Raw genomic sequence first — 9,239 nt, forward strand, 5'->3', positions numbered from 1 at the left:
ATTCCTATATAGCTGCTGGTATTCTGCATTTCGCCGTATAATCATTATACAGCGCACTGCAGAATGCCACCAGCTATAGAGGACTACAAATCCCAGCAATAATACATTATATACAGTGCAATGCAGAATAACCCCAGCTACAGAGGACTACAAATCCCAGCAATAGTACATTATAGTATAATGTACTATTGCTACATTCCTCTATAGCTGCTGGTATTCTGCACTGCGCCGCTGTATAATGTACTATATTGCACACCACACTCTTTTTTTTACTTCCACCGCGCCAAGCTTGCTCCCGTGATGGACTACAATCTCAATAGAAACTAGTAGTCCATCACTGAACCCTTTTTTTTTTTTTTATCCGATTAGTCGATTAATCGAACTTAATAATCGGCTAACTAATCGATTATGAAAATAATCGTTAGCTGCAGCCCTAAACCAATGACACCCAGCTGCTAGCATCCTAGCAACCAATGATGGCCAGCATTCTAGCAACCGCTGACATACAGCTGCTAGCATCTTAGCAACCAATAACCCCCAGCTGCTAGCATCCTAGCAACCAATGATGCCCAACATCCTAGCAACCAATGACGCCCAGCTGCTAGCATCCTAGCAACCAATGACACCCAGCTGCTAGCATCCTATCAACCAATGACACCCAGCTGCTAGCATCCAAGCAACCAATGACACCCAGCATCCTAGCAACCAATGACACCCAGCTGCTAGCATCCAAGCAACCAATGACACCCAGCATCCTATCAACCAATGACACCCAGCTGCTAGCATCCTATCAACCAATGACACCCAGCTGCTAGCATCCAAGCAACCAATGACACCCAGCATCCTAGCAACCAATGACACCCAGCTGCTAGCATCCTAGCAACCAATGACACCCAGCATCCTAGCAACCAATGACGCCCAGCTGCTAGCATCCTAGCAACCAATGACGCCCAGCTGCTAGCATCCTAGCAACCAATGACGCCCAGCTGCTAGCATCCTAGCAACCAATGACACCCAGCTGCTAGCATCCTAGCAACCAATGATCCCCAGCATCCTAGCAACCAATGATCCCCAGCATCGTTGCAATCAATGACACCCAGCTGCTAGTGTCCTAGCAACTGATGACACCGTGGTGATCCTGAGGTTGGTTAGCTCAACCCGGATTTCTGGCTGGGCTCACCGAATGTACCAGTCAACTGAACCCGGACCAGTTCACTCAACATCACTACTGGTATCTGCTAAATGTATGTGTGTGTCAGAATGCCACCATATTCTCTTTTCTGCCTTTTCCACAGATCACATCTTTGACAAAGTGAACCCTGAAATCCAAGCGCTGGGCCTGCAATGTAAATGCCTCGGAGGGGGGAAGATCGAGCACAACAGTGCAGAGAAGAAGATCCGGGTGTACGGGGAATCTACAGTACGTATGCGTGAGGCCGTATTCACACTGCGCATGCTGCAGCAATGTACAATTCCTGTCATGTGGGGGTAGCCATTCCATTTTCTAATGGCACCTCAATGTGCACACATGCGTAAAACAAAGGCACCGGACCCTTGGAATGAAGATGTGTCTGTGTTACATGGTGCACTGCAAACCAAGTCAGGATGCAGCTCACCGGTCCTCAGGTGTGGCGGCTGCATTAGTTTTCTTTGCTATTTTCACCTGGTGATCCTTCCAGGTTGTAGGGGAAGGATCCTGTTATAAGGGGAATATTCATTGTTACAGCTGCACAAACTTACTTTCAACATTTAGGCCTTGTTCACACCAAATGCAGAGCAGATCTGCATGAGTTTCTGCACACGCAGTGCAGGGGGTTATGCCGCCGTTTTTGCCGCATTCAGGGCCGTTTTTGTTTTAAAAAAACAAAACTTTTTTCGTTTAAAATGGGCTTTCAGTGCGTTCCAGGGCATTTGCATGCGTTCCAGAGCTGGTAAAATAGGGCTTGCTGCAGTTTTTTTACATGCTCTGGAACTGAACGCTGCGGTGTGAACTAGAGGCCCAAAATACCATTGGAATACATTGGACGCAGTTTTGATCCGGTCTGTAACCGCTCTGCTCCTGGAACGCGCTTGGTGTGAACAAGGCCTTCTAGTCTAGTCGTCCCCTTTTATTTAGCTTGAAATTCTTGAGGGTTTTTTAAAAACATTTTTGTCTTGGGGGGTCAAAGTTCAGAGGTCACATAACTATTAAATAGCAAACCTTTATTTGAAAGTCGATCTATAGGCAACAATGAAAACTCAGCCTCCGGAAGCTGCGCTGCTAATAAATAGGATTGCTAGTTTTCATTTTTTTCAAAGTTCAGTCATTCAGATGATAAATACCTGGTGGTCCTGCCTGTCCTTTCCTGACGCCGATCCATGGCAGCATACAATGGGCATGGCTCCGCCCCCCCAATTGTATGCTGCCATGTATTGGTGTCAGGAAAGGAAAATTACCGTGACAACACTATTTTGCCAGCAGTGAATTCACCAGAATGAAGTTTAATTTTTCTCTCTTTATTCACCAAATTGTAATTTCCGTTTCCTGATCCTTCGTAGGGATACGGCCGAGCAGATCACGCCGTCGCTGCGGAAAAGCTGAAACGCCATTACAAGGACTATGAGGTGGTCTGCGAGGACAAGTAGTGATGCTGCGTCCGGCTCTCTGTAGACCATGTCGCGGGCCTGACGGAAGTGAGACCTTCAGCACGACTCCTAATTATTAGCATATAAAACATTGTATAAAGATCCTCATATGAGAGGAATATCACGTATGTCATCACTATTAAAGGTGGGAGGGATCTTCATGGGATCTTGCTTGTTTCACCTTCATTACATTGTCTTCCGCACGCGTATAAAACAATACTGGGGATGAGAGCTTCTCTAGGCAATATTACACCCCTGCAATTGCCTGCCGATAGAATCTTAAGTTCTGTTCAGCCAGTCTCGTGATCCAGACGGCACAGCCAGGTTGGTGACCTCACATTTCTCAGCTGGTGTTAATATAGCGTGGTCACAGACCCCGCCCACATTCTGCTGATTAGACATTGAACAGAAGCACACTAAAGGTGCCCATACACCTGACGATTATCGTACGATAATCGCGGGTGATCCTGCGATCGTACGATAATCAGCAGGTGTATGGGCAGCAGTAGCTACATCTACTGTACGGTTGCACGACTTTTCTCTTACGAGCACGCTGAAAAACCCGCCGAAAATCGTACGCTTTTCGGCGGGTTGGTAGCGCGAGATCGCAAGACGAAAGCGCACACTGCCCGCTCAGCATTGCAATCATCGGCAAGCCCGCCCCTCAGCGGTGCGGGCTTGTGATCATCGCAAGTACGATCTGCCTGTCCAAGATGGGCAGTTCGTACGGAATTTTAATGACCTTACAACCATCGCACGACGAAAGTCGCGCGATGGTTGCAAGGTGTATGGGCAGCTTAACCCCTTCGTGACGGGAGACGTACAGTGTACGTCTTGTCACTTTGTGCCTATATGACTGGCCACGTACACTGTACGTGACGAGTTATATCAGGCTTTGTAATGCCGGTATTTGCTGATTCTCAGCATTTAACAGTCATTCATTAATGTCTCAGTATTGAGGCATTAATTAATGAAATAATTAAGCTTTTTGTAAAAGCTTCTTCCTTTCAGTAATGAAAGAATGAAGCCGTTACATGCAAATAGAGGACCGCAATTTGCGATCCCGTATTTGACAGCTCAAAATAGCAGAGAGGCAGCAGTGACTCACCTCACCTCTCTGCTATTTGTTTTGACAGTTCGAGAGCCCGATGTTTAGATACATTTCACTCACAAGATACAATGTATCTCTGTTGAGTGAAATGTATCATTTCTGATCGTCTAGGCACGATCAAAGAGCTTTTAGTGAGATCTGAATCTGACTAAAGTCAGGATCAGTCTCTAAGGTTATTATTAGCTGTTCCTAAGTTTGGATCAGCCTAATAGCCAAAAATAAAAAAAAAAAGTTAATTTATCAAGCTGTCATAGTGATTGCTTGATATAAACTGACAAGAAAAAAAAAAGTTTTTTTATTTTATTTTTATTTTTTTTACAAAGTGTAAAAAAATTAAAATAAAGTGTAAAACAAAATTAGGAAAATATAAATTATATATAAATATATTTTTTATACTATAATTAATATAAAAAAATTCTAAAAAAAAAATAATAATCAAAACTTGTGAAAAAAGTGTTTTCTTCTAGTTTTTTTCCTCATTTTTTTTATTTTATTCAAACTAAGTGAGGGGTTAGGTACACATATGTGATATAATTATATAGCCCTATCTGTCCTCTAAAAAACAATATATAATATGTGTGGGTACATTTAGTAAGAAAGTATATTACTGCTGTGGAAGAATCACACAGCAAAAATGTAAAAAATGTGTCAGTCATTTATGAACAGAACTTGAAAACTAGCTCAGTCATGAAGGGGTTAAAGAAGATATTTCTCTACTCGGCTCTATCCTCATGCCGGCAAGCTGCTAGTGTTAAAGTGCCCACACACCTTGCGATAATCGTGGGAAATCCCGCGATCGTACGATTATGGTAAGGTATGTGGGAGCCATGCGACCTCTACTACTGTACGGTCGCACGACTTTTATCTTAGGAACATGTTCGAAAACACAGCATTGTGCAGTACAACCTGGCTGGCTAACCCTCTCCTAGTATGAGATCTGCTGTACAAGGGATTGCAGGCAGGTCATATAAAGACTGATTTAGGCACTTGCACTAGCTATATATTTAAAAAAAATATATATTTAGTGTTTTGTAAGGGGGATAAAATGGCTTCTTCTACCATGAAGAGCGGGCGTTAAAGGACGATTCTCATGTTACTCTTTCACACTGCTGCTGACAAGATTGATATACCGGCTAGGATCCAGGCTAGACCCAAAGGAAAGACCCATCATTAAGAAGCTTCCAGAACAAAAAGTTAAAGGAGAACTATGAGGCGAGTGAAAATCACTCAACCTCATAGTTCTAGCCGACCTGTGACAATGAGACTGTTGCATGTCGGATCGGGAAGTGAGGGAACACATACCGTCGCTCGCTCACTTCTCGATCTATCCCTGCAGAGAGCCGTGACTGTCACTCACAGCTCCCTGCAGGGATTCTCCCCCACCCCCTCCTCTCTCTGATCCTCCAGCGCTAACGGATGGGGGCGGGCACAGCTGGATCTGCCTCTAGGTAGGCAGAGCCAGCTGTCACTCACAGCTGGCCGGATCTTGACAGTAATGTCGGGATCTGCTCTGGCTGCGGCGTCTCAGTATACCGCGAGCTGTAGCTCCCTATATACTGAGCTTTGGGTGACGGGAAGACGCTAGTTTGTCCTCCCGTTACCCTAAGGAGAACTATGGGGAAAAACACTAACCTCATAGTTCTCTTTTGAGTGCGGCTTTTTAGAGGCAAGTTCCTATCTAGGATAAGGGTTTGGTGTGGGTTTTGAAGGGGCCACACAATGTTTTTTTACATTGTAGACTGGGGGTGTCGCAGCTTTTTGAAATAAAGGGGGAGAAACGCCGGGCAAACAATCTGATATGGCGACACGACTCCCACCCTGCAGAAAACTATTCCCCTCACATAGATCCTCAGCAGAAGTCATTACCGTACCAGTCCCTCGGCCAGCTGGGCAGACAACGCTCTCCGAGCTCTCCCGGATCTGCCGTCTCCTGCGTGTACGGCGCCCACGTGATCGGCTCTCAGCCTGCTACTGCGCATGCACAGGATTTCTGAATGAGAGCGCTGGGCAGTCTGCACATGCGCAGTAGCAGACTGAGGGCCGATCACATGGGCGCTGTACAAACGAGACATGGGCAGATTTGGGAGAGCTTGGGGGAGGGACTGGTATGGTAATGAATGCTATGTGAGGGGAATGAGGTGCCTTCAGGGTGGGGGTCGTGTCACCATATTGTCAGATCTGTTTGGCCGGCCTCTATGTCGATTGGCAGGGAAGCTGGCTTCCCGGCCAATCAGCATCAAGCCAACCAAACAGAATGGAGTCGGCTTCCCGGACAATCAAGAAGCCGGGCGGTGGGTAATGACACGCTGCCTAGCTTCCTGATTTCCCGGGGAGCCGGCTCCATGCTACCGGAAGTACCGGTACTCGGTATCGGAGAGTACCGAAATATAAATACAGTAATACCTTGGTTTACGAGCATAATTCGTTCCGGAAGCATGCTTGTAATCCAAAGCGCTTGTATATCAAAGCGAATTTCCCCATAGGATATAATGGAAATTCAGATGATTCGTTCCACAACACAAAAATATTTATATAACAATGATTACAATACTGTACTGTAATATAATACTGTATAAAATATAAAGAAAAATAAACCAATTACCGTTACCTTCGTGGCTGGTGTGAGGGGGACAAGAGAGAGGAGGATTATTGTGTAGGACGACTTTCACTGTCACTAACGGAATCACTGCTATCTCTTGACTCAATGGAATCTTTTTCATTTCGTGAAACCTTAACAAGGAATCTATTCAATGTGACATTGCATTGTTGTTAAACAGACTCATCGCTCGCACTGCTACAAGCCTTATTCGGTGGCGCTTTTCTACAAAATTTTGCTCTTATTCCAAGACATTTGCTTGTATATCAAGGCAACATTTTTCAGAAATGTTTGCTTGTCTTGCAACACGCTCTCAAACCAAGTTACTTGTAAACCAAGGTATTACTGTATCGGTACTTGATACCGAAAAACTGGTATCTGTGCATCCCTAACAAAAATGTTATTGTTGCTGCCCAATCTTACACTTCTGTATCATCTGCAGTCTCTTAAATCTTTGTAGTAAAACACCGGCCTGTACTCTGCGTCTTTAGTACATATTGGCCTATTGTCACCAATTAAAATGCGATGCTACTGGCCAACTTTACACTGCTGTATCCTCTGCAGAATCTTCATTCTTAAAGCCCCAGACTGTTCTTTTGCAGGAATTTTTGCACGCCAACGCGGTACATTGTTGTTTTATATTGTAGGCCCGTAATTCTTAGTAAATCTGAGGATGTACGGAAGTGCGGGAATGGGCAAAGGAGCTGTCCCAGCCCAGTCAGACACTCCCAGCAGAGAAGAGGGCTATAACCTGCAAGGAGGGAGGGGGCTGTGCTAGGGAATCGAAGACAGAGTTGCTGGCATGTATAGAGCCGCCGTGCGAGTGGACATTGTTTATGGAAATATACCGTATATAATACACAAAAATATATAATTATATATCAAAATGTACCTGAAATTGTTAAAGTTGGTGACAGGGTCTCTTTAACAGCGGGAATCTCATGGCGTCCTCTCATAGGGAGGACTTCAAAATGGCCGGTGAACAGTGTCGATAAATAAACAACACCCAAGTGCACGAGACATTTGAAGGATCTTTTTGATTTATCATTTGAGATGAGAATTTAATTCTGAAAACATGAGCGAAGCAGCCAATCAACTGACCGGGATTCAGAGGGGAGGATCTCCCAAAGGTACAAACCTGCAAATGTATTTATCACAGGAGGCCAGACAGAGAACATGGAAGGAGCATGAGGAAAGTCCTGAGGAAATCCTTCCAAGTCTTCCTCAGCGAGCCTTGGGTAGACTTGGCCCAATAAAGGAAGACATTGGCTCAGGTTGGACCATCACTTCACCACAGTTGGGTCATCTAATGGTTCCCATCACAGCAATAATTGGCTTATACTGGGGGGGCAGTGTTGGGGGGAGGGTGTCGAAGGTGCGTTCTGGCAATTTTCCTACTACTCAGCACAATGGTTTCCTTTACTGTGCAGAGAAGGGGATGAAACTTCCACACAAGTCATACTTTGCGGTCAGGGGAGGCATCCGGCTTTTGACAGCTAAGTTAGGTTACACAGCAGCGGGCTTCCCCACTGCTTGTGTAACCTAACATAGTTTGGCCAGAGCTGTCACAGCCTCTACTCTGTGTTAGAGGCGTGAGCTCTGTGGATGATTTGGACCAATGGCAAAGCGCCATTGGTCCAAGCTGTCCAATCTAAAATAGAAAAAACAAACAAACCACTGAGGCCATCGATCTCAATGCCTCAGCAGTGACGAGCAAGTGAGGGACAGGGAGGCTCCCCCGTCTCCTCCCTCACACTAGCCGGGGCTTCACCAGGATATGGGTGGGGCTTTGATGTGCTGGAGGCGGGGCTGTGACTGCCTCACCAAGAAGCGAAGGTACCGCACGTCACTGCTTTACAGTGAGCCATATTTCTAGATCTATATTGTGCAATAGCCACTATTCAGAGTCAACCTTGTGCTGTAGGACAGCTTTAGAAGATACACTATATAGCCAGAAGTTTATCAACACCAGACCATCCTACGTACAGGAGCTTGTTGGACATCCCACTCCATGGCCATTAATAAGGAGTTGGCTCCCCTTTGTGGCTACAACAGCGACCACTCTTCTGGGAAGGCTTTCCACAAGATTGAGAAGTGTGAGAATTTGTGAGGTCAGGTACGGATGTTGGATGAGAAGACCCCGCTCACAATCCGAGTTCCAATTCATCCCAGGGGTTGAGGTCATGACTCTGTGGAGGACTCTTGAGATCCTCCACACCAAACAATGTCTTTATGGAGCTGACTTTGCACACAGGGCACAGTCATACTGGAACAGAGAAGGACCTTCACCAAAATGTTACCACAAGGTTGGAGGAGCACAATTGTCTACAATGTCTTTGTATGTTGTAGCATTAACAATGCCCTTCACTGGCCCTAATCATTTGAAGAGGTGTCCATGTACTTTTGGCTATATAGTCAGGCCCGGATTTCCCACAAGGCCACCGAGGCCCGGCCTCCGGTCGGCAGAGTGCAGAGGGGTGGCAGCGGTGACCTTGTGGGGAAGTTGCGGGCGCCAGTGTAAGGTGTCCGGCGGCCGCACACTACGGTCCGCCGGCGTCCAATCACGACGGGGCGGCCCGAGGCACCGCCCACCAGCTACGTAGTTTGCGGCCGGCGGACACCTTACACCGGAGCCCGCAACTTCCCACAAGGTCACCGCTGCTGCCCTCTGCGAGGGGCTTGGCGGTGCGGGCGTATTGTGGAACCTGGCCTTGGGCCGGCAGGGGGAGTAAATCCGGCCCTGTATATAGTGTATATTTTAATCAAATTTTTTTCAAGGCAACGGCAGATCACCTACAATAAACAATTTTTGCCAAATTTGATTTTGAACAGAACAGAATTTGTACGTCAGTTTTCCTCCATAACTTTATTGGACTTCGGTTGATTTAGCTGGACACGCATTTCTGA

General features: G+C 46.1%; 1 protein-coding gene across 1 annotated transcript in view; it reads left to right on the plus strand.

The window, feature by feature from the left end:
* The window catches only part of LOC108797455 (14 kDa phosphohistidine phosphatase-like), a 4,239-nt gene extending 1,573 nt beyond the window's left edge, over window positions 1–2,666 (plus strand). Inside the window, exons 2-3 of the mRNA XM_018569048.1 lie at window positions 1,296–1,420; window positions 2,539–2,666. Coding sequence (XP_018424550.1) covers window positions 1,296–1,420; window positions 2,539–2,625 — 212 coding nt within the window. The 3' untranslated portion in view covers window positions 2,626–2,666. The remainder of the gene's footprint in view (window positions 1–1,295; window positions 1,421–2,538) is intronic.
* Window positions 2,667–9,239: the final 6,573 nt, after the last annotated feature.

This window comes from Nanorana parkeri, unplaced genomic scaffold (assembly GCF_000935625.1).
Source record: "Nanorana parkeri isolate BGI_ZX_2015 unplaced genomic scaffold, ASM93562v1 scaffold1280, whole genome shotgun sequence".
Lineage (NCBI taxonomy): Eukaryota > Metazoa > Chordata > Amphibia > Anura > Dicroglossidae > Nanorana > Nanorana parkeri.